This window comes from Uloborus diversus, chromosome 5 (assembly GCF_026930045.1).
Source record: "Uloborus diversus isolate 005 chromosome 5, Udiv.v.3.1, whole genome shotgun sequence".
NCBI lineage: Eukaryota > Metazoa > Arthropoda > Arachnida > Araneae > Uloboridae > Uloborus > Uloborus diversus.
In genome coordinates, this window is record NC_072735.1 from 185463054 (window position 1) to 185488315 (window position 25262).

Sequence of the window (25262 nt, forward strand, 5' to 3'; positions counted from 1 at the left end):
GAAGCAAATTCGCCTCACAGTTCGGAATTGCTTTGAATTTCCCCGTAGGCGCTAATGTTAAGTTTTTTTGAACTGTTCAAAATTGAACAAAAAATAGTTCAAATCAAAAAGTGAAATATGGGAATGAGGTGTCCTCGCCGAGATCTTTCGAACAAAAAAAAGTTTTTTCGAATCGGACTATTCATTCAAAAGTTATTAGGGGGGGACAGACAGACAGACCGACAGACATTTTTTCCCATCTCAATACCCTACTTTCCAATTTTTTATTTTTCAATATTTATTTAACTATTTTATTTATTTTTTGACTTTTTTTTGTTTTTCACGATATTTTTAAGATGCATTAAGCCTTCTTTCATGATTTTTTCTTCTTTTTCTGACTTTTGAGCCAATAAGATGCTTGGGTTTATCAATAGATCTATTTCAAACAAATCTAAAGAAGTTCTTCTGCCCTTATATAGAAGTTTGGTAAGACCCCATTTGGAGTATGCTGTTCAGTTTTGCTCTCCTTATCTTAAGAAAGACATTAATGTATTGGAAAGGGTTCAAAGGCGGGCTACAAGGCTAATAAGTGGACTTTCCCACTTAGATTATGATTCCAGGCTTAGAAGGCTAAAAATGTACAGTCTTGAGCAAAGAAGAGACCGAGGGGACATGATTCAGCTGTTGAAATTTATGAAAACGAAAGATGTTACGGGGCTAAAGTTCAGCACTGAAAACAGGACAAGGGGTCATTGTTTTAAGCTATTTAAATCTCAGGCTAACACGGATATTAGGAAAAATTATTATTATAGCAGGGTAGTGGAACCTTGGAACAGCTTACCGGAAGAGGTGGTAATGAGCAAGGGAGTAGATAATTATAAGAGGGCCGTTGATCTTCACTGGGGATTGTAAATTGACTAGGACCAGTCTAGCTGGGCCCAGAGCCTGTTGCTGGTCGTCACTTTTGTATTTGTATTTGTATTTTACTGGGAAAGTAGGCTAAAAATAGAATGAGCTCATTCAGAGGATCTAGAAGAAGCCAAACGTTTGGTCAGATGTAGTTGCATGAGAGAAAAATAGTTTTAAAAGTCTAAATACATTAAAAGGATCAGAATATTGAGTTAACCCGAGAGCGATGTCTTAGGCATGTCTGTTACTGGTGCTGTTACCTTATATATTAGAACTTTAAGTCTGTTTTCCATTTTATCTTTAAAATGTTATTTTAAGGCAGGGGTGTTCAACTTTTTATATTTTGGAGAACCTTTTGAGGTTGCTGTTTCTCTGAAGAAATCTCTTGCTCAAACAGCAGAAAAAAATAGGATATCAAAACATTCTTTTTCTAATTTAAATTATTTTTGCTGCATGTATATTTTATCACAAGGCAAACTAATAAAATTGAATGGCAGGGTAGCTAATGGGATTTTTTTTTTTGGTTCCTAAATTATAGTCTACACATAAAATAACTTTTAAATTTTGTGGAAAGAACTTTTTCCAAAAATGTTTATTTTCTTATTATAAATTTATGCAGTTTTTATTTAAATCGGTTTCCAAGCAACTTTTCTTTAAAAGCATGTTGGTTTTTAAAATAAAGGCTAGCGTAAGCTCTCGGAACTGATCTATTTTGGCCTAACAAAAATCATTTATCATGACATCTGTCTTAAACAAAGAGGTGCATTCACTTAACTATTATACCCCTCTAATACACTCCCTCTAACACTACTCATGTTTTATAAAATTACGTATATAGGTGGTCCAAAATCTTTTAAATCCTATTCGGGTCCCTTCCCTTATTTCATTATGTTGTATAGTATTGATGAAATAAAATAGAGAAATTGGTTAATATTTAGGGGTCACCATGATTTAACACTTTTTCTCGTTAGTGGAACTCACTGGTGTTTAATAAAGCAGATTTTTTGATAAAACAGCTTTATTAGGGATGTAAATAAATAGAGAAATATCATGTAAAGCTTGTTTTGCATTTACAGTGGCCATACGGGGCTGCCATGCCACAGGGAAAGCTGAAAAAACAGAAAAGATATAGAGAATTCAAAAATCGGTAAAAAAAGTGGAGAAAATCCAGGGAATTTTGAAAATTTCGGTATAGACCAGGAAAATGCAGGAATTTCTTATTAAAAATTTAAGTTGCAAAAATCATTTCCCAAATATAAACTATCAAAAAAAAAAAAAAAATAATAAAAAAAAAAAATAAAAATAAAAAAAAAATGTAATAATAAATTTATAGATGAAATAAAATAAAAAAGCCATAATTTTACTCTTAAGTATTATTTTTAAATAAATATTAAAATGTCCGTCATAAAAGCAAAAATATTTATTGTTTCATTGGACATACATCTTGAATTTTATGCTAGTTTAATTTTGAGAGCATGAAATTAGTGTTAAATATTCAGTGTTCTCCTTAACTTGTGATTTGTATTTTTCTTGTGAAGTAGTGAATTGTAAAGCAAAGTCTTTTTCTTTTTTTAATGAAAAATTTAAATAAATTGAATCACCATGCTATTTTTTCAGTTATAATGAATTCCTCTTTATTTCCAGTATTTTATTTATTTATTTATTTGTTTTTTCGTTCCCTGTGATGAAACTAGCAGGATATTAATGTTCTTTTTCAAATATTAGTGCATGCTCATTTGTAATGTAGATATAGACACATGTAGGTGTAAAAAATCGCCTCACCAATTGGCTACTCTAGCATTTCATGAGGACTGATATTTTTTTCCCAGAAGGGAAACAATTTTTTGCTTTTAGGCAAATTTTAAATTTTTACTAAATGATTGATGATTGCAAAAAAAAAAAAAAAAGGGGAAAAAAAGTTTTAAAAAAAAGACTTTCTGACAGTATTTTGAAATTAGACGATGAAGCTTTTAATATTAATTGTGATGAACAATAGTAAAATTTTCAACACAGCAAGTTTCGGAGAAAATTTGTGATATCATTGACAATTCAAAAGCTATAGCTGATGACTCGATTCGGGATTTGCTTTAACAATCAATTAGAAAAGAAAAGTAGTTTCTGTAAAATTGTACATGAATACAAAATAAGTAATTTTTTTCTAAAAAGGAGAAATCATGGGATAAAACATTTTCTTTAAAAAATATTAAAAAGTGTTGAAATAAATCATTAATAGAGTTCTAGTTCAATAATGAAAATACTTAAGAGCAGTCACATTTTCACGGAGCAGAGGGGTGACTGTTTGGAGAGGTTTCACTGTATCTGAAACCAAATAAAAACAAAGGCCTATTTATTTAATACACAAATAAATGATGAGCATACTTAAAAAAAAAAGTCCAAACTACTGAAAATATCGGTTTTACAATTGTTCTTTTAGGATAGAAAAATGAAGTTCAAATGTTTCTATTGTTTTTTTGGTAATTCATACTTACTGCTTAAGCTGCAGCAAATTTAGATGAATAGAAAACACCAGTTTTGTTCATTTGTGTAAAACAAAAGGATAGGGCAAGGGAGAAAGAACTTTTTCTGTAAAATGCAGCATTTCTATTTTACTAGTTGCAAATATGCAAGATTTTACTTACTTTAAATTTGTAGGGAGACAGCGGGAAAAGCGCAATCAAGTAGAACTTCTTTTATCCAGATCTACTTTGGTAGACTTAAAAAAATTTTTTTACTTAAATATTAATTTTGAATTATGATGACAAGAACAAAGCTATTCGTGCTCCAAAAGTAACTTTTTATTTTGATTAAATGTACAACTGCCGGATTGTATTGACATGCATTAATTTATAGTAATCTAACAAAGATCATGGCATGCTTGGAGCATCTGACCGACACTACTGCAGCTGAACAACATATGATTAAGTGTTTGCAGCAAGGTTTAAGCTGAGTTCAAATGTTTTTTTAGCATAAAAGCTAAAATTGAGGAAACATTTTTAGCAAAATGCTGAAATATGTTACACGTTCTTATATCTATCTAAAGGCCTTAGTATGCTTCATCTCTAGTTGAAAATTAAATTCAAATTTCCATTGTAATATCTTTAAAGAAATAAATACAGTAGCTGTTTTTTTTTTTTTAAATGCGAAATAATAAATCAGGGATTATGTTTACCATTAAGAAAAAACATGCTTGGATTTTAAAAGGCTGAAAGTCTCCTCCTCCCTATAATGCATTTATTGGAGGGACATAATGCTCATTAAATCTAGATATTGTTGAACTTAATAGTAATTAAAGCATCTTTGCAAAGATTTTATACAGATTAAGCTGACTATCGTCATGCTTATTTAATCTCTCCGATCATGCAGATCCATTTTTTTTAATTAACTAATTTTTGTTTTAGCAAAAATGCTTTGCTATATTTTCTTAATTGAGATAGTATTTTCGCGTTTTGCGAAAAATGTGACTGTAGTGCAAAACCCTGGTTAGCAGGAAACAATCCTTTAATTTTGGTGCAAAGCATTGTTTTTTGCTGTAATGAAAGATAAGTGTTTATTTAAGAATTTGTATTGCTTATCACCCGGATTATCTGGATTTCCGTTTATCCAGATTGTCTTTGCTCGTAGTTTGTCTGGATAAACAAGGTTCTTTCGTAAATCCGAACGAGCGATGTGACGAGGGATTGCCGTAACTTTTTATGAAATGCTGAAAATTTCTCCAATAGGGAAGTTGCAACCTATTAAATGTTCATATTTTGGCTATTGCATATTGTTAATTGACCCTCAAAACTAAAAAATTCACCATCGCCGAATTTTAAAACACCGTGGTTGATTTTTAATGAATTTTTAAAAATCCACGCGCAAAAGTGCGCGCTTCGGAAACGTCACGAACCTACGTCACGGGGCGCGAATGGGCAGCCTTCCGCCGAAGATCCCTTGTTTTCGCTAGGGACATTTTGAGCGCGCTGATATTTTTATTACTTCCTTTTACAAAAAAGGAAGTATTGTATTCGTGAAAAAATTTTCACTCAAAAATCGCCCTTAATTTCCATTTTGCTCACCCCCAAATGAATGTTGAGTTTTTTTTTCGATTCGACCACATGCGGAAAAGTGCCTAAGAATGTATAGACACGCGAAATATCCATTTTGACCATCACCGAGGTAATTACAACGACTTTTCTCGTGACGTCTGTATGTATGTGCGTATGTATCTCGCATAACTCAAAAATGGTATGTCCTAGAAAGTTGAAATTTGGTACATAGACTCGTAGTGGGGTCTAGTTGTGCACCTCCTATTTTGGTTGCATTCGGGTGTTTCTAAAGGGGTCTTTTGCACCTTTTTGGGGGGAAATCATTGTTAATTTCGATGTAAACTCAAGTGGTGTTATAATTTGGCGGTCACTTGGCGATATATCGCCAGTCTTTTGGTTGGCAAGTTTTGTCGCCAACTTGGCGAAAAATTTGGCGATTTTTTTTTTTTTTTTTTTTTAAATCTGCTTTCAATGTGGCCATTGCTAGTGATATTTAAAGAGTTAGAGAGAGAATCCCATTAAAATTGCAATAATAGGGAAATAGCATTAAATTGGTGTAAAAGGAAGTCATGTGATGCACAGATCAGCTCGTTTTTTAGAAATTCAATAATCCTTTTGAACACACTATGGAGGCCGGATTCGTTAAAGCACAATCTAAATAATCTTCCTCAAATAATATCAATGGTGATATTCGAATATTTCCGAGAGGATGAGAGGTTTAATGTTCCAGAAACGCGAGGAGATAAGCCTTTTACGTGTTATGCGAAGTCGAATGCACGTTCTTCGATTTCTCCCATGACATGGGAACCGGTTCGCTAGCGTTTCTCTCCTATCGGACGTCACTTCCTATGCCATCTGACGTCACAGGCGCTTGAACTTTAAAAATTAATTTAAAAAAAAAACTACTTATCGTATCGCAAAATTTTTTTTCACCTATGATGTTCATACATGTTACTCTATCATCCACTATAATATTAAAATCTGTTCGCGTCTGTCTGTCTGTCTGTCTGAAGAGCTATCTTCTCGAGAACCGCTGCGAATCGAGAGTCAAACGAAATACCGATCAATTCGAAATTTTCCAAAGAAAACAATAGGACCAATTTCGTAATTGTGCGACTTTAATTAGCGGAGATATTAATTAAAACGTTAATTAACATAACGTTATTCAGGAATTTTTATTTCTTTCCTGTTGCCATTTTGCATATGGGTGAGCAAGTAAAATTCTAATAATTGTTTTAAAAGATATTCTTTTTGGCTGCTGTCCAAATCTCAAATCAACATTTGGTAGCCTTTATTTTATCGTCTGTCCTTTTTTTATTTTTTACATTCAACGTTCTTAACTCTTTTCAGCATATGAAAGTTGTTTCTTTAGCTATGTTTATTGATTGTAGTGTAAGTTTATCATTCACCGGCCTCATATTTTGGTACATTTAGGATATGCGACTAATTATGTTTATTTTGTAGGACTTTTTGCCGTTACATGGGTGAGTTTTCGAATTGTAATAACTCTAAATTTCTTTCCTGTGTCTATTTTTGAAATACAGTTTGTATCGTTAAAAGAACATGTTAAACTAAGATTGTTTGGATTTCTTTAAGTGAAACAGAGTTGAACAAAAAAGGTTGTTTTTAAGGATTTTAACTAAAGCTTAATTGGAATCTGATGACTTGATATTAAATTAATGCTTATTGGTATTTAATAAGTCTTGGTGCTTTAGTTTCAAGTAATCAACAAAAAAGTGTGTGTCATTTTATGTAAAAAGCTGATTGTAATTGTACATAAATATTTCAGATATAGTCTATCAGATGTAATTCATTTTAATGTGATCACAGATTATACAGTTGATAATGCATATATTTTTATCTTCTGTGCTAATTAAAAATACTAATAACTTGTGTCATTGAAACCATGATTAACGTTAAAGAGATTTTTGCCAAAAATATGCTGCACTGGTGTTTTGTAAACCTTGCATTACGCGTATTTATTTACTCCTTAGCGCTTTAAAAACTGATGTCAGAGTAATACAAAAACATCAATTGGACATCTCTTTCATTTTTTAGGTAGCCCGTGCAACGCCGGGCACGCAGCTAGTATAAAAATAAAATTGAAAAATCGAAAACTTCCCTATTCAGTACAGGTTCAACTTCCGAAAACTATGGGCCTTCACCGGACCCGGTTTCCTGATGAGCATAGCCTACCTGGATCCGGGCAACATCGAGTCGGATCTGCAATCCGGGGCGGCGGCCAGCTTCAAGCTGCTGTGGGTCTTGATGTGGGCGACTCTTCTCGGCCTCCTGATGCAGAGATTGGCGGCTCGCTTGGGTGTGGTGACCGGACTGCACTTGGCCGAAGTGTGCCAGAGGAGGTTTCCACCCATTCCGCGATACTTGCTGTGGATCATGGTCGAAATCGCCATCGTGGGTTCTGACATGCAGGAAGTCATTGGCACTGCTATAGCGTTTTATCTCCTTTCCAATACTAGGTAAAAATGAGCTGCTATCTTTTTTTTGAAGCAACTTATTAATAATATGTCATTTTGTCTTGAAGTATTCATCATTGATGGTACAAGTTTGTGACTAACTGTTAAGGTTTGTTTTGTATTAACACTAGAAAGATTGAAATTGCCTGTGTACCTAGAAAAACTGAAGAGGCCAGTGTGACCCTTACCCATTTTTGCAGTGAATTCTTTTTAAAATTTTTCCTGAGTGCAAAAAATTCTTCCACATGTCTGATGCACCTTCTTTTATGACTAAATGAATACTTATTACGTGATTCATTTCAGTTTATGTTTCTTTACTCGCCAAAAGGTAGAATTAGTTTATCTTTCCAATCGCTACCAGTTGGCAGGTACCCATCGAGACTCCCCGCCCTGCTCCACCCGAAGGCTTTTCAGGGAACTAGCGAAAGCTAGGGAGTCTCTCGTCGTCTAACCACAAGTATGATGCCAGCCAGCGATCCGGCTGTGTTCCTCTGTTTTATTTGAGTATTTACAGATTACCGGTCGGAATGGCAGTGTACTATTACAGAAACAGTCTTGGTTACGTAGTAATATGTACAGAACGTTGCCAGCAGCTATGCTGGCGGGTGCTGGGAAAAACACTGCCTACAAGTAGGAGTTACATGGCCGGTCCCAGCTCCGGGTAACTAGGTACACTGCCGTGCTAAGCACAGATGTGGTATCTGCACATTTTATCAAAATTGAGTTATTGTCACCAGGTGGTCGTTAGTAATTTAATTTACCTAAATCTCAAGTTTTTTGGCGATTTGTGAACGCGAAATATTAAAAAAGCTTTAGGAAAAATGTCGTAACTGCACAGTTTGCGGAGTTTGCTAAGGCAATTTGAACGTAAGTGACAAATGCTAAGCCTTTAAAGTGGTATCTGCGCAGTTACCACTTTTTTCCTTAGTATTTTTTGTAGTTACGACTTTTATACCTTAGTAAAGCAGCATATTTAATAATGTAGCAGTTTATTGTAACACAGAAACAAAAATTAGTTTACCGTTGAATAGTTGATACAGGTTGATAATAAAAACTAATACAACTTTGCATAATTGTTAAAGTAAATATTCAGCTTTTTCTATTCAAATGTTTATTTAAAATGTAAATTCTAAAAATGAAATGCATGTAAAATATTCATATCTAATTCTTTCATGCAAAAAAAAAATGCATTTCATTCTACGGCCAGTAATATTTTTATTTAAGTATCGTCTGCTGTCAAAATTATCTTCATGCTCGGTAAAAATGAATCTAGAAAATAAAACATTGTAAGAAACACATTCTTTTAATATATAGAACAGAAAATTGTAATGGATTACAGTTTTAACTGCCCGGAGTTTTGAAAATGGTATCTTTCAGAAGGTAGATTCTGTTAGATTTTTATTAACAACATAAAGCGAAACAGCTAACTCCAAAGAAAGCAGATGTTTTCAGTATTATTTAATGATACCTTGAGCACGTTTTTCTAAACTATTTTTGTGGTATCTTTGCAGATACCCCTAAAAATGCTTGGTAATTGTCACTTACGGTGAAAATAGCTTATTATATGAAAAGGTTTTGAAAAGAAAATGTGTCGTAACTACATTTATTAATTTTAAATTAAGATTTTTACAAAAATACTCTTTTACGGTTTTTAGATAAGTTATTTACGGAACAACTACCGCAAGTTGAGCATTTAAGTCATAAATCAAAGAAACGAGTTGTAAAACTTTAATCGTCGATTTCTCATTTTGAGCTCTACTGCAGATACCACATCTGTGGTTCTGCAATTTTCTGTAGAGACGTACCGAGTAGCACTTTGGCCGAGTAGCCGAGTACCGAGTACTCGGCCTTTCACTACTCGGCCGAGTACCGAGTTACCGAGTACTCGGCCAAGTTACCAAGTACCAATTATGTTTTAAGAAGAACCACCGACACACATGTGATGAATTTTGAACTTATTGTAATAGTAGTACTCCTTGTCCATATAATATTTTTTAAAACTAAAATCCTGCTGAAATTTAATTATGCATTATATAAACAATTTTGTTTGTGTCAAAAATTTTTCAAAAAAATTATTTTTAAAATTCAAAATAAATAAATAAAAGGTATGATTAATCAAGTTGGAATTGAAACAATATACCAATCAATTACCTATAGTTCTAGTCCGCCAAACATAAATAATTTTTAAAAGCAGATAAAACAAATGTGCAGGAACACTGCAGACACGTGTTTCTCCCCCCCCCCCCCCCGTTACAAAGATTGTCTTTTTCAGTGCATAACATGTGAGCTAAAGAATGTAAAGACATTTGACAAAAAAATCCGACTTTTGTCAGATGCCTTTAAATTCACGAGCTCCCATTTTGTGCATTGAAAAAGGAATTCCTTGTAACGCCAAAACACGTGTCTGCAGTGTTCCTGCACTGTGCTTTTAACGTTGTTTTATTTCCTTTAAATTTTTAAGCAAAGGTATTTTTATATTTTTCATAACTAATTTTTCTTTGTAGCAAAAATCCATTTTTAATGTTAATATTTCATATTTTCTATACTTGCCTTTTTTGCATAATTTTTGAAAAATAAGTTTTATTAACTTTGGGGACATTAAAATCAAGATTTATTCCATTGAAGCACTACAAACTTCATTATTCTCAAAATTTAAATTTGACTTATAAATCTTAATTGTAAATGATTGCAGAATATAATGCATGCTCTTTTTTTATGAATTTTAGTATCTATCTTGGACAATATTCAATTTTTTGCAACTACTCGGTATTGGCCGAGTACATGATCAGAATTTGACCGAGTACCGAGTACTCGGCAAATTGGCCGAGTAGGCCGAGTACCGAGTAGTTACCGAGTACTCAGTACGTCTCTAATTTTCTGTTAAAGAGCAATTATTTAAGTAGTGGCTAATTGTCCAGTTGGCAGGTAAGCAATTGGTACTGTTTATAGAATTTGGATACCCTACGGGATGCATAAAGAGTTTAAACTAGAGTGAATAGCATTTTTTTTAATGATACAACAATTAGAAGAAAGGGAAAAAATTGTAAATTAGCTTAGCAGCCACTGTGGCCCTTCCCGTCTTTCTGGGTATAAGGATCAATATTTACAGTACTATGAGGCGATTGATTAAATAATTCAACAAGTACTTAAATAGTGTCGTATAGTGAAAACTCAGGAAATTCCATTAAGCTCTGTGAGATATTATTCGAGTTACTGAATAACAAAGTACACAGGGGCCCAGGCCCGTGTCCAGGTTTTCATAAAGGGAGGGGTTTTAAAGCGGGGTGGGGGAGTAAGAGTTTAATTCACTACCAACTTTGGTTTTATGTTAAATTACTAATCCCAGCATGGCATTTATAGACCTGTAAGGACTACTGTACCATCCCCCACCCCCGCCCCAGAAGAATATTTTTGGCTGCGCAAATAGCAGCAGTATTCCTTCATTTTACATCTTCTTTTCAATCTAGCCTTGTTTGTTTCTTTTTAAATCAAACCTATTTATGTTTATTACGCAGTATATTGCAATTAGTATTAAAAACTGCCCACAGATTTTTTTATAATGTAGCACATACATTAGGTTTCATATTCTGGAATAATGCTTAATAAACTAAACAAGAAAGAGCTTATGGTAGATGCAAATTGCATTACTAAATACAATCAATGCATGTTTATAGCTGCAACATATACCGCATTCATCATAACCTTTTAAAGCAATATTAACGCTGTTAATGCTTTGTGTTGACAAATCATTCAGTGGTTTAGCCATAATAGTTTTTCCAAAATGTTATTTCAGCTGGTAAAGCTCTAACATTCTTAAATTACAGAAAAACTACAGAGAGAAAGGGTTTTTTGAAGCGTTGCACACAAACTTTCACATTAAAGCTATAACAGTCAGTTATAAATTTTCTTTTGGTTGATTATTTTTTCCCCAATGGGAGGGGTTTAACCCCTAAAACCCTCCCCTTGGACACGGCTATGGGGGGCCTCACGGGCCCCTCCGTCTTTCTAGTGCCAAACAGGGCCTGATTAATGCACGGACCTGGGCACCACAGATTTAGGGGCACTAAAATAACCTCAATTAACTTACTTCCTTCCTTTTTTTTTCTGTTAAAGTGAACGTTCCTTTTCAGCTTTGAAAAGAATCAAAAATCGTTTGAGAAGCTGCGTTTCTCAGGATAATTTACAGGCGTTTTTCTTATTGACCATTAAAAATTTCTGTGACATCAAAATTAGATTTCGATGATGTGATCGACACATTTGCCTCTGTCTCTAAAGCCAGAAAAAAGCCTTTTTAAAGCTTAATGCAGGGGTGATTGTGTTCCAGTATTTTACCGGATTTCCGGTATTTTCATCTTGAATTCCGATATCTTCATCTTCGAAAATACCGGAACTTCTATATTTTCAGAAAAACCCACTTAAGTAAAATTTGGGGCAATGTTTAATGAAACGAAAAAATCCAAATTGAAGACATTTGGTATAAATATAAAGCGTAAGCTACGGTGATGTTTTGTAAACTGGGGGAAGGTAGGAAGAGAAAAGTGATAAGAGCTTCGACTCCTGTCTTTGTTCTTTATGGCAGTTGGAGGAATTGAACGTATGCAAATATTTTCTTTATTTTATATTCTGGTTTATGATCTTTATCTGCGTGCGTTCTGTTGTTATTGAACTAGTTCTAATTATACTTTATCGTTATTAATATGCCCCTCGTAAATATAAATTAGTTTGTTTAATTAAATTTTACTAAACTCTTACTTTTCATTTCGTCACTTTTTTTTGTCTGATAAATTTATTCATTTGAACTTTGCATGTTCTCATTTAAAAAAATAAGATATCTGGATAAATCTGAAGATATTGGCTCCATCGATGCAGGAAAGAAGAACAAGTTTAATTGGGAATGGTTAAACAGAGTGGATTCCTACAATGAAAAGATGAAAATATAGTGTAAAAAAAATTGATAGGGCTTGGATTTTGGTTTTGTGTTTCTTGTAACAAGCCCTTAACACATGCTAATGATGGTGTGAAGGCATTATTGCAATGCAACATTCTTCTACAAATACTCATAAAAGAGACCGGGAATCATTAAAAAATGCTGGTGTATTAGGCTTTAGTGTATTAGTAAATGAATGTAAGTATTGGTTAAGGATTCAGATACAAAGGAGGAAAATAAACATTCTTTGAAAAATTTTAAGAAATGAGAAAAATTAAAAGAATTTAATTCCCACCATGCACATGGACGTATGAAGTCCAATTAAAACTTCGAGTTTTAGTCCCAACAAATAACTATGTATCTAAATTATTTATATACATAATATGATGTGTACATACACGTAATATGTATATATATGCCCATCAAAACACTTTTTTTTTCTTGGAAAAAAAGTTCAGGTATTTTTTCATGGAGTTACAATCACCCCTGTTAATGACAATTTTTTTTTTTTTTTGCTATTTTTGCAGTTTTAAATTGTTTTTTAATTCATTTTCACCTTAAGGTAAGGCAATTTTAACTGTGATTAGTATGGTGACTATCAAGTGTTTGGTATTCAAATCCCAGGTTACTGTAGTAATGTATAGGTTTCTAGTGTATTAGGTTTCTAGTATAAAACATTGACTTTGAAATTGTGCTAATTTTCTCATGGGGGGGGGGACCAATTTTTACTCAGGACCTGGGCACCAGTTTGTCTTGATCGGGCCCTGGTGCCAAAACCCTTTACTCGTCAAGCCATCCTGGAAGTTACCTACCAACTAATAGACTCCAGTTTGTTGCAAAAGTTGCACTTACAAATACAGTCGAACCTCATTCACATGAAATTGCTTAACATGAAATATTGCTTTTCATGAAGTACTTGTTTCGTCCCATGTGCTGACAATTACTGAACAATTTATTGGATAAGGTGAAACCTGCGTAACGAGAAGCAATTATCACGATCCTGCGAAGTTCGCATGTACAAGATTCAACTGTACTCATATTACATAACAGAACTGTAGAACCAAGGAAAGTGTCATGATGAGAAGAATTTGAATTATGAATATTTGTAGGCAATCAAAAATCAAATATAATTCTTATATAAGCAAACGGCATTGTTTAATCATTTGTCAATCAGTTTTCAAGTGATCCGAGTCAGACTGTATAAGGGCAGACATCTGGGGTTTGTTTGTCAACATTTATATCTAAATTTTATCAAAATAATTTCGCTTTTAGTCCAATGCTCTTTGTTCAGAATACATTTAGTATTGGACATCTTATTTAACCTTGTGAACAAGTGATTGGTGGTAGAATGGTCATTTTGTAAATATTCAATCAGTTTTCAAGTGATCAGAGTCAGACTGTATAAAACATCCTGGGGTTTGTGTGTCAACATTTATGTCTAAATTTTATCAAAATAATTTCGCTTTTAGTCCAATGCTCTTTGTTCAAAATACATTTAGTATTGGACATCTTATTTAACCTTGTGCACAAGTGATTGGTGGTAGAATGGTCATTTTGTAAATATTCAATCAGTTTTGAATCTACAAAAAAATCCTACATTTTTAATCATTGCTAAAGGCTCTCTTTGTTTTTTTGTCTTTTAAAACTTTATAAAATTTGGAACTATTACAGAACGAATAATTAGCTACTGAACTGAAAATTAGTATGGATTATTTTTTTTCTACCACTGCCTACTTATATTAGATTGTTTTTTTTTTTTTTTTTTGTCTGGACATTTTGACTCTTAGTAATGTGTTTTTTTTTCTTGTCCATGTCATTAATTAGTGTAAATGTGTGTGAAATCAGACTTCCCAGGCTGAAATTTTAAAATGTTAAACCTGAAATTCACAACTTTTAACCAACTCTGATTTGTAAATCATTTATATTTCATCAAATCACAAGCTTCTTGTTTTTTGAAAATTTCTCTTAGGGTGTGTATGAGGAGGTGAAGCTTTCTCTTGCTGTAAGAACTGATTGTAGAACATCTTGAACTTAATTTTCCCTGTATGAGATCTTGCATGCGATACTACAACTATAAAACAGCATTCCTGTCATTCCTGTCTTAGAAACATCATCATTTGCTTCCATCTTACTTTATTTAGCCATATTACTTTAACTTTTATTATTATTTTAGCTGTTACTTTATTTAGCCATTTTTTTCTTTATTTTCCTAATTATTGATTTTTTCTTATTCAGAATACCCCTTTATGCGGGAGTTCTTATAACGATTGCTGACACATTTACCTTTCTTCTTCTGGATAAATATGGTTTGCGGAAATTAGAGGCATTTTTTGGATTTCTTATTTCTGTTATGGCAATTACTTTTGGATATGAGGTACATATTTTGTTTATTGCTTTTGAAGATAATAGTTTCTCTTTTTCAGTTTAGTCTTATGTTTTGTACTCACTTTTACAAATGAATAATTTTAAATAATCATTTTTAGTAGATTTGGAAAAAAAATAAAATAAATAAATAAAAATATGTGATTTGAAATAATATTCTGAAATAGTGACTCATTCTTCGTCATGTGACACTACTTGTGTTCCTTAATGCATTTTTTTTAGTGTGTGCTTTTCTGTATTGAATAATATTTGAGAGAACAGAAAAATATTTAAGATAGTGCCTTGCATAGGACCAGAACTTGCCAAAAGTGTATGTATTCACTTTGGCACTGAGAAATATTTGATACATACTCTTTTAATTACCTTTAAATAAACTAATATGTATGCAACTAAAGTAAAAAAAAAAAATCCCCCCCCTCTTTTATATGGTGAATATTTAATGAAAATTTATTTTCAGCAAGAGTTTGTTTTTTTCTCTATTATTTATTTTTTTAAACGTTGCTTAAAAATGACTCCAGTTTGTTCCTGAAATTGCATCTACTCATTTTGTAAGTAACCTTTATAAAATATTTTATTAAATATTAAACTATTTTTTAAATTTTATTTTAAGAGATGGTGAATCGTTGGTGTACAAATAAAATCGTTTCTGGTTGTTAATTTGATTTTGTTGGCACAAGAAAAAAAATTAGATCTGGTGAATATCAACATCGATATATTAATTTAAGTTAGGAACACAAAATTTCTTATGGTCCATTTTACAAACTCTAAAGTTGTTGCCTTTATAGTGTGCAATGTTCAAATCAATGCTTCCCCCCAAATTTAGTAGCTTTTTAAGCCATCCATTTTAACTTTTTATTTAATTCAGATTTTATATCACCTATTTACATATTTTAATGCATTTTTTCAACTGATTTTAATTGACTAATTTCTCATCTGTTGAGATAAACGATTGTCTGTATTTGGTTACTTGTGTGTGCATGTGTTGAATGATGGTTTAAATATAATAATTTAAACACTCATCCTGATAAATATCACAACTTGAAGTGCAAAGATAAATAAAAATTGTTGTCTACTGTTAATTAGTCTTTTACAATGTAGAATTTTTTTTCTTAAAACTGGAAAGAAAGACCGGGATTGTTTAAAAATCTGTTTATGTAAAGTTGTAAAATTTTCCTATTGTATAATTGTATTTTGTGATTTGATTTCAGTATTTCACTGCCATGCCAGATCAAGGTCAAGTGGTTAAAGGTTTGTTTGTTCCTTGGTGTTCTAACTGTGATAGTAGAGCTCTTTTGCAAGCTGTTGGCATTGTTGGTGCTGTGATTATGCCTCATAACTTATATCTTCATTCTGCACTTGTTAAGGTATTACGTCTTCTTGTCCTTAGAAACGTTTTTATTTTTAATTAATGTGTTGTGAATTATGAAAAATGTTACTGATTCAGGTTTGTAGATGTAAAAATCGGTGAATCAGGTTAACTCGCCAAAAAAAAAAAAAAAAGAGGATTTTTGAAAAATGAAAGTCAATTTAGAAAGTAATTATTTTCTAACTAAACAATATCAAAAAGGCTCAATTCAAATCACATGCAATGAAAAAACAAAAACAGCAATGCTACGTGTAGTATAATTATTAAAATTAAAAATTAAAACCTGACTGAATCGCAAATGTAGAATCGAGAGGGAAAATTGAAAATCCTTTTAAAAACCTTATATTATTAAAAATCAAATGCAAGTATTTTATTTGTTAACAAATAAAAACTGGCTACAGATAAAATTTTTAAATCATTACATTTTTTTTTTCCCATGTGGGCCAAAAATGAATTTGGTTAACAATCGCGTGAAAAAAAGCCTTAGCCGTATTTAAAATCTGCATTAAAAAAAAAGTTATAGTTCAAATTCTATCTTAACATGAAAATGCATTCTATCAGGCACAGAAAAAAATAACTCTTTATTATGGTACTGAATTTTTAAATTCAGGGTGGCAACAGATCAGGGAATTTTATTAATCAGGGAAATATCAAGAAAAAATAACAAAAATTCAGGGAAAATTGATTAAATGAAGAAATTTTTTTTTTACTTTGCAAAATTAAGTACTCTAATTCCCTACACATTTTCCGTCAGTTGTCTGAAGAAAAAATAAGGTGCGATTGTGCATTGCCGCATATTTGTGGTCTTTTTTGCTCAACTTCAAAGTATTGAATCTTAACTTATTAACCACAGGATGAACTTCCTAAGATTGCTCCTGTGTCTGTAAAGTTGTTTATTTTACGTAGCTCGAATTTTCCTTTCAAGCATTCCATTCTAAGTAAAATAAACAACCGTACAAGCAAAGAGGAAGCCATTATTAATGCCTTAGCTCCCTTGCCTTTACTCATTGTTTTGAAGTGATTAGCGTACTGTAATCACAATTTTAAGAAAAAAATTTTGTATTTTAAATTAATACTGATAAAAGCTTAAAAGTTTTTACTTCTTCACGTTTTTAATTTAATTGCTAAAACTGAATGTTAAATGAAAATCAACTTTGTTTTTTGCCATCGTAAAATTTGCTGTCGCCTCCGATTATATGAAGATTTTTTTTTTCAATTTTAAAACCAAGTTATATACATATATATTTTGAAATCGATTGATTGTTTTTTTAATTTCAATGTTTGTTACAAAAGTAATCTAAGATTTTTCCCCCGTCAAATAACGAAATCATTTGACATTGAGTGCATAGATAAATATTATTATTATTTTTTAATAGTTGAAATGCTGTATTCATTCATTGAAACCTAGGTTCTTGCTTAGAAAATAGCTCAATATGACTGGTTGTTAAAAGATTTCAATTTGTTTCACATAAATATGTCTGTTATTTACGCAAGTAAAAACTACATTACTTCTATACTTTCACTATTACTTGTTATTCTTGCAGCAATAATTATACTGCTTGAAAATTTAGTTCAAAATTATTTCCATGTAAACTTTTTAGTTTTATCATGATTAGATATGTCTTTAAGAGTAGTTGCAATAATTGCTTAGAATTCTTATTTTTACTGGTTATTAGAAGTATGTTTTGTTTTAGATTTCTTATAATATTTCCTTGTAGATAATTTAATATGCAATTTTAACTTAAAACAAGAAGTTCTGTCTAGAACTAGACGAGCCTACTTTCCCGTATACCCATACTACTTTCTAGTACCTGATCAATGTTCTCAAAATAGCTAAAATCGCAAATTGTTTCAAACATATTTTTCCAATATTTTAAGCTACTTTCTATGAATAAAATATTCCTCACTCATCAAAAATTAGATGCATAAAAAAAAAGAAAAAAAAACAAAACGAACAAATAAAATAGCAGCAACTTTTAAACAAAGCAGCTAATACACTTTTTTCCATTTAAAAAAAATTCAACAGCTTTCAAAACGAAAAAAAATAATAAAAATTAATAAGCTCATTAAAATAAATACATCCTATTAAAAAAAAAAAATCGTTTCTTTTTCCCCTGTTGCCAAAAATAATTTTTTAAATGAATTAATGCACTTATCAAGATAAATAAAAACAATAAAATGTCAACGTAAAGAAATAACTTTTCATTGTCAAAAAAAAAAAAAAAAAAAAAGATCGTCTGCGCGTATCTTTATGTAGAAACATAAATGACTTCGAGTTTATTCACCGAAAACTGAATACCTAAATAAAAACTTTAGCGTTAAAATAAAAACAAATCACATCAACAATAATTATTTCACAGTTAAAACCATAGCGTCGGAGTCGGAGTCGAATATCGAAGAATCGGAGTCAGTCATTTGTCCGTGTATAAATTTTTGCCAAAGCTAGGAAGTCATAGTCGAAGTCGGGGAGTCGGAGTCCGATTAATTGTCGGGCACAGGAGTCGGATTCGGATTCAGGTGCCCCTAAATTCTCGGAGTCGGAGTCTGGAGTTCGTCGTCAAGAGCTATTTCCAACAAAATTTGTTTGAAGTAAATCCGCCTTCAAGTACGGAATCTACATTGACTTTCAGTTTCCCCGTAGGCGCTAATGTTAAGGGATTTGAACTGTTCAAAATTGAACAGAAAATTGTTCAAATCAAAAAGATATTTTATGTACAAGTTTTTCATCAAAAGCTTTTTCCTACAAAGTTTCTTTGAAGCAAATTCGCCTCACAGTTCGGAATTGCCTTGAATTTCCCCGTAGGAGCTAATGTTAAGTTTTTTTGAACTGTTCAAAATTGAACAAAAAATAGTTCAAACCAAAAAGCGAAATATGGAAATGAGGTGTCCTCGCCGAGATCTTTCGAACAAAAAAAAGTTTGTTCGAATCGGACTATTCATTCAAAAGTTATTAGGGGGGGGGACAGACAGACAGACCAACAGACAGACCGACGACGGACAGACCGACAGACAGACAGACCGACAGACATTTTTTCGCATCTCAATACCCTACTTTCCAATTTTTAATTTTTCGATATTTATTTAATTATTTTATTTATTTTTGACTTTTTTTTTGTTTTTCGGGATATTTTTAAGATGCATTAAGCCTTCTTTCATGCTTTTTTCTTCTTTTTCTGACTTTTACTGGGAAAGTAGGCTAAAAAGGAGCATCTTTTCAAAATATATTTTTAATTAACAGCGTAAAATATTTTAAACACTGCATTTTATTTTATATGCAACGTTTTTCAAGTAGGCCAAAGAAATGAAAACATTATCGTTGGTAACGTTAATCTGGGAAATCAGGGAAAAGTCGATAAAAAAATTTTCAGTTCCTGTCGCAACCCTGAAATTTTTAAGTATGTTTCACTACCAAAATCGCAAAAAACCTTTCAATTAATATCTTCGTTAATTAATGTCATCCGAAGACGTAACCTAAGAAAACTCTTTTTTTTCAAACAAATGTATTTTTAAAAATCTTTCCATCTTTTTAGGCTGCCACAGACAGATACATAGACACGTCAAACATGTAACTCCCCGACTTTGTGTGTCCGGGATTAAAAAGGGGGGGGGGGGGAGAGAAAGAGATCATTCTAAATGTAGCAACAAGAGAAAAACGTTTATATTTATCATGTAATTAGCATTCCTTGAATTTTTTGATTTATTTTTTTTTTAAATTAAAGTTACAGTCGGACCTCCATATATCGAACTTCCACATATCGAAATTTTCTATGCATCGAAATCCCAGCACGTTTCCATGTTCATTACGTAGAAAAATTGTTTCTATATATCGAAAAAATCTCTATATATCGAATTTTTTTTCGAGACATTCGTAGATTTTTTTTTCCTCTTTAGACTGTTTGTCTCATGAAAAATAAAGGTCAGGGGAGAAAATTATGTTCACTAAAGGTTGCTATGAAACTCATAAGGAATCTGGGGTTGAGGGGTGTGTAGATAGGTCGTTGTTTTGTTCTGGAGTTCTTAAATTCCCTCAAGTTTATTTCAAATACTATCTTAGTTGTAACCAGTAACATTGTAAAATCAGTTTCAAGTCATCCCTTTTGTCTGTTGATTATCGTTCCTAGTCGTTTTAGCTGCAGTAAAAATCATCAAGTTAAGTAGATTAATTTTTTACTTTTCTCTCGATTTGTCAAAATGAAAATCCCCTAATGTTGCGGATCAAGTTGAATTACCGAAGAATGAAGATGTATGAAGGCGCAGAAATGTAATTTCTATTATTTTTTTTAATTATTAACTTTCATTTAATCCGATGCTCGTATAAATTAGAAATTAGGTTTCATGCACGAAAATTAGCTTTAATTTTAATGTTTTGGGAGATTTTTAGGATGAAATAAGATCGTTTCCATATATCGAAATTTCAATATATCGAATTTTTTTCCGGCAATTTGCTACTTCGATATATGGAGGTCCGACTGTATATAAATCATTGATTTTTAAAGAGCAATAAGCATTTAAGTTTAAGCACTCTTTTTACTTCCTTTTACCAAAAAGGAAATAAAAAAGGACGAAAAATTTTTTACTCAAAAATCGCCCTTAATTTTCATTTTGCTCACCCCCGAATGATTGTTGCGTTTTTTTTTTCGACTCAACCACACGTGGATAAGTGCCTAAGAACGTATGGACATGTGAAATATCCATTTTGATGATTCCCGAGTTAATTACAACGAGTTTTCTCATGACGTCTGTATGTACATATGTATGTGCGTATGTGCATAGGTGCGTATGTATGTTGCATAACTCAAGAACGGTAAGTCCTAGAAAGTTGAAATTTGGTACATAGTGGGGTCTAGTTGTGCACCTCCCCTTTTGGTTGCATTCGGGTGTTTCTAAAAGGGTCGTTTGCCCCTTTTTGGGGGTAGATAATTTTTAATTTCGATGTAAACTCAAGTGGTGTTATAATTTGGCAGACACTTGGCGATATATCGCCAGTCTTTTGGTCGCCAAGTTTTGTCGTCAACTTGGCGACAAATTTGGTGATTTTTTTTATAAATCTGATTTCAATTTGGCCACTGTTGGTGATATTTAGAGAGTAAATTATTGAATCACATTAAAATTTCCAGTAATGGGGAAATGACATTAAATTGGAGTAAAAGGAAGTCATGTGATGCACACATCAGCTCGTTTATTATAGATCGACAATGTGGTTCTTTTTAATGATCCGTTCATCTAAGGATCATTCGTTTTTTTACCCCGTACATTGAACTCGTTCATTTAACAGGGTTCGTACGCTCTGGGAAATCAGGGAAAACCTGGAATTGTCAGGGAAAATGACACAGGTCAAAATGTCAGGGAAAAGTCAGGGAATTTTCCAAATTTGCCCCCCCCCCCCCCAAATTTTTTTTTTCTATTTTTTCCCCAGGGAATTTTGTTTCATGAGATCTAATCTTCGTTTTTATCGATGGTTCCAAAAAATTGAACAGAAAATTGTTCAAATCAAAAAGATATTTTATATAGGGTCTGGTGGGGTAAAGTGGTCATAAAATCGTAGGTTTTCAATTTAGGTGGATAATAAAAACAATAAATTCTTTAAACACTTCAACTTTTTTTGTTGTTATTTTACATTGCATTATTAAAGAACACGGTACATTGCATTTCAGGGAAAAAATATTGAATTTAAGTAGTTTTATAACACTTTCATTTCCCTTTGTATTTATGACCACTTTCCCCCATCCCATGGGGTAAAGTGGTCATAGCATGGGGTAAAGTGGTCATAGTTTAAAAAAACTGCAAAACCGTTACAAATAACCTTAAATTTTGTATATTTCGGTTATTTTTATAGTTACAAGTATATGTAGGAGTATATACTGGTATACACGAGTCTACTATACGTGTCGTGTAGACATGAGTAAACATGTTCATATATGAATAGATACATGTATACATCAGATGCATGCACATGCCTACTCAAGTATATACGTGTATACAAGAGTGTATACACGTATATAATCACGCATGTATACGTGATTACCTATAGGAGTGTATACGTGTCTACACGAGTATATACGTATCACGTGTATATGCGAGTAAAACGTAGAAAAGAACATCATATGCGTGTTTTGCGCTTGTATCTCGAGTATATGCGTGCATACCTGAGTATATACGTGTACAGTCGACGTATATACGCATATATAAGTGTACATACATACTTATACGAGTATACACGAGTTAATTCGTGGATATATCCAGTGCGTGTTTGTAAATGTCTACTCACGTAAATATATATGAAAGCACGAGTATATTCGTATGTTTACGTGTAAACACGATTATATACCTGTTAGACGTATATACGTGTATTTACGTGCATACACCAGTACATGTATCCACGTATATCCACGAGTATATCCGCTAATATACATGTATGCTTACAGAATGAATCCAAGAATTTTTGAAAAATCTAAGTGGTGTGAAAGGGGAGGATAAGAAGCAAAGAATCATAAGGAACTTATGGTCGCTGACGCGCTATATGCACAAAAGGTCAGAAACTGACGTTAGCAAAACAGGTCACAAATTTGTTACACAAAGATGATTTTACCCGACATTTTAGTTTTTAAGACATATTTAGAGCAGTTGTTAAAAGTTACGGCCTGTAGTAGTTCTAATACACGCATCGCAACGAAAGTGCAGCGACTGATGAAAGTTTTTCAAAAGTCTCGTAATTGCAACAGAGTGATTGCGATGCATGTATTACAGCTGCCGGTCGCAAATTTCATCAATAACTTTAAAAATTTCGTAAAACCTAAAATGTTGTGTAAAATTGTCTTTGTGTAATAAATTTGTGACATGTTTTGCATCCATCAGTTTCTGGCTTTGCGTGCATGTAGCGCGTCAGCCTTGAGTTTGATTCTGGATGTTTCTTATGATTCTTGCTTCTTATCCTCCCGTCTAAAACCTTTTAATAATTTGACCAAGAGTTTAGACTCACCCTGTATACATGTATATCATACGCTTGTATGCAAGTGTCTACTCGAGTATGTATGCGTATATACGTGTCTCCTTGAGTATACAATTGTTCGTATATATACGAGCATATAAGCGGGAATATACGTGTATAGTCGAATGTATATCTGTATAGATAAAAAATACTTGCAGGTACCCAAATACGTGTTTATTGGTGCATTTATGTGAATACGTATATATACATGCCTACACGAGTATATGCGTATACATACACATATACTCGTATATTTAACCCTGTTTATTGTAAAAACAATACATGTTAAGTGAAATTAATATTTAATTTATATCTTGCCTTACACTTAATGATTTAGTGACTTTAGAAGAACAATATTCGTTAAGCCTAATATTATGACCACTTTACCCCATCTTACTTAAATTGTTCTAACAAATTATTCAAAATAGATTCAGCTAACTGCTAATGAGTAAGCGTTCTTGAGACATGTAGGAAGCTTCCTGTGCAGTCAATCTGTTCATAATTCTAACAAACAAAATTTCCCAAAGAAGTTAAAAAAGGTGTTTAGATTTTAAGAATTTTCATATTTACACAAAATATTTTTTTCTATCAAATAAAATTTTGCCAGTTGTAAAATTTTGTATTCAAAATATAGTTTATAAATGCAGTACCCTAAAATAAAATTTTCACATTTATTCGTACATTAATTTCCAAGCTATAGCCATTTATTTGAATTATGACCACTTTACCCCATTGACCACTTTCCCCCACCAGACCCTACAAGTTTTTCATCAAAAGCTTTTTCCTACAAAGTTTGTTTGAAGCAAATTCGCCTCACAGTTCGGAATTGCCTTGAATTTCCCCGTAGGAGCTAATGTTAAGTTTTTTTGAACTGTTCAAAATTGAACAAAAAATAGTTCAAACCAAAAAGCGAAATATGGGAAGGAGGTGTCCTTGCCGAGATCTTTCGAACAAAAAAAAGTTTGTTCGAATCGGACTATTCATTCAAAAGTTATTAGGGGGGGACAGACAGACAGACCGACAGACAAAAAATTGTAAAAATTTTGAAACAAAATGACGCTAGCAATAAAAAAAAAGTGGCTACCCAAAAAAACTTCCGCAGCCGCCATTTTTGACCCTCAATAGTTCCCGGAAAGCAATTCCTCGGGTGAACAGGAATTATGCACAAACTCAATAGGGAAGAAGAAAATTTAATGCTTCGGGAGAACAAGCCTGAAGATGGTAGCATCTATCGGGGAAAACTTTTTTTTTTTAATCGGAAAGGTTACGTGTGAAACGTAGTCGCCACCTTTGGTCATTCACAAGATGGAAATAGACACGATCCTTAAATGCCTAAGTTTCCAAAATCAAAGAATAATTGGATGTTTTCTTTAATTGCAAACTAATGAAAATAATGTAAGATGTGCTGATTTTTTTTTTTTTTAAATTTATTATTATTATTTAAAATAATTTTCTTGAGAAATGAGAAATTTTGTTCTTTAAACTTAATCTTACCCTTATTGCTTAGGACACAAATGCACTAAAATCTTTTCAATTGAATTGTAGTTTCATGAAGATTTATTTTTTTTGAAAAGTTTGTTTTCATGCTACCTATTTAAAAAAAAATATTTTTTATTTTTGGGCGTAGCCGCCATATTTGGTCATTCACAAGATAAAAGTACAAAAGGCTTTTTAAGTGCCTAAGTTCCCAAAAACGGCATTGGATGTTTATTGCAGCGCAAACTATTGAAAAAAAAAACACACACACACAATTTGCCTTTTTTTTCTGGATAATTCATAGTTATTTTCTGGAAAAATGCAAAATTTTATCTTCAGAACATTTTTTTATTCTAATTGATTTAGACGCTTTGTGCTAAAATCTGATTAATTTGTTTTAATTGTAGTTTTTTAAGGATTATTAATTTTTTATAACTACTTTCATGCTACAAATTCAAAAATCTACTTATTATCTTAAATTTTTCACTTAGTCGCCATATTTGGTCGTTTGCAGGATGGAAGTAGATGTAAACTTCCAAAAACAGAATTGGATGTTTATCTCAATGCAAACAATTGAAAATGACATAAAATGTGAAATAAATTATGAATTTTTAAAAATTGACTATTTTCTATAGAAGAAAAATTTTGATTTTAATTTAAGCATCCTTTAATATGCAAAAGAAAAAAAAAAGATTGGCGGATGTTGATTTTTGTTATTTTGCATTATATGGTA

General features: G+C 32.2%; 1 protein-coding gene across 1 annotated transcript in view; it reads left to right on the forward strand.

The window, feature by feature from the left end:
* The window catches only part of LOC129223340 (natural resistance-associated macrophage protein 2-like), a gene marked incomplete at its 3' end in the record, with an annotated part of 59722 nt that overhangs the window by 5015 nt on the left and 29445 nt on the right, over nt 1-25262 (forward strand). Inside the window, 3 exon segments of the mRNA XM_054857907.1 lie at nt 7044-7393; nt 14553-14691; nt 15908-16063. Of these exon segments, the coding sequence (XP_054713882.1) occupies nt 7044-7393; nt 14553-14691; nt 15908-16063 (645 nt within the window).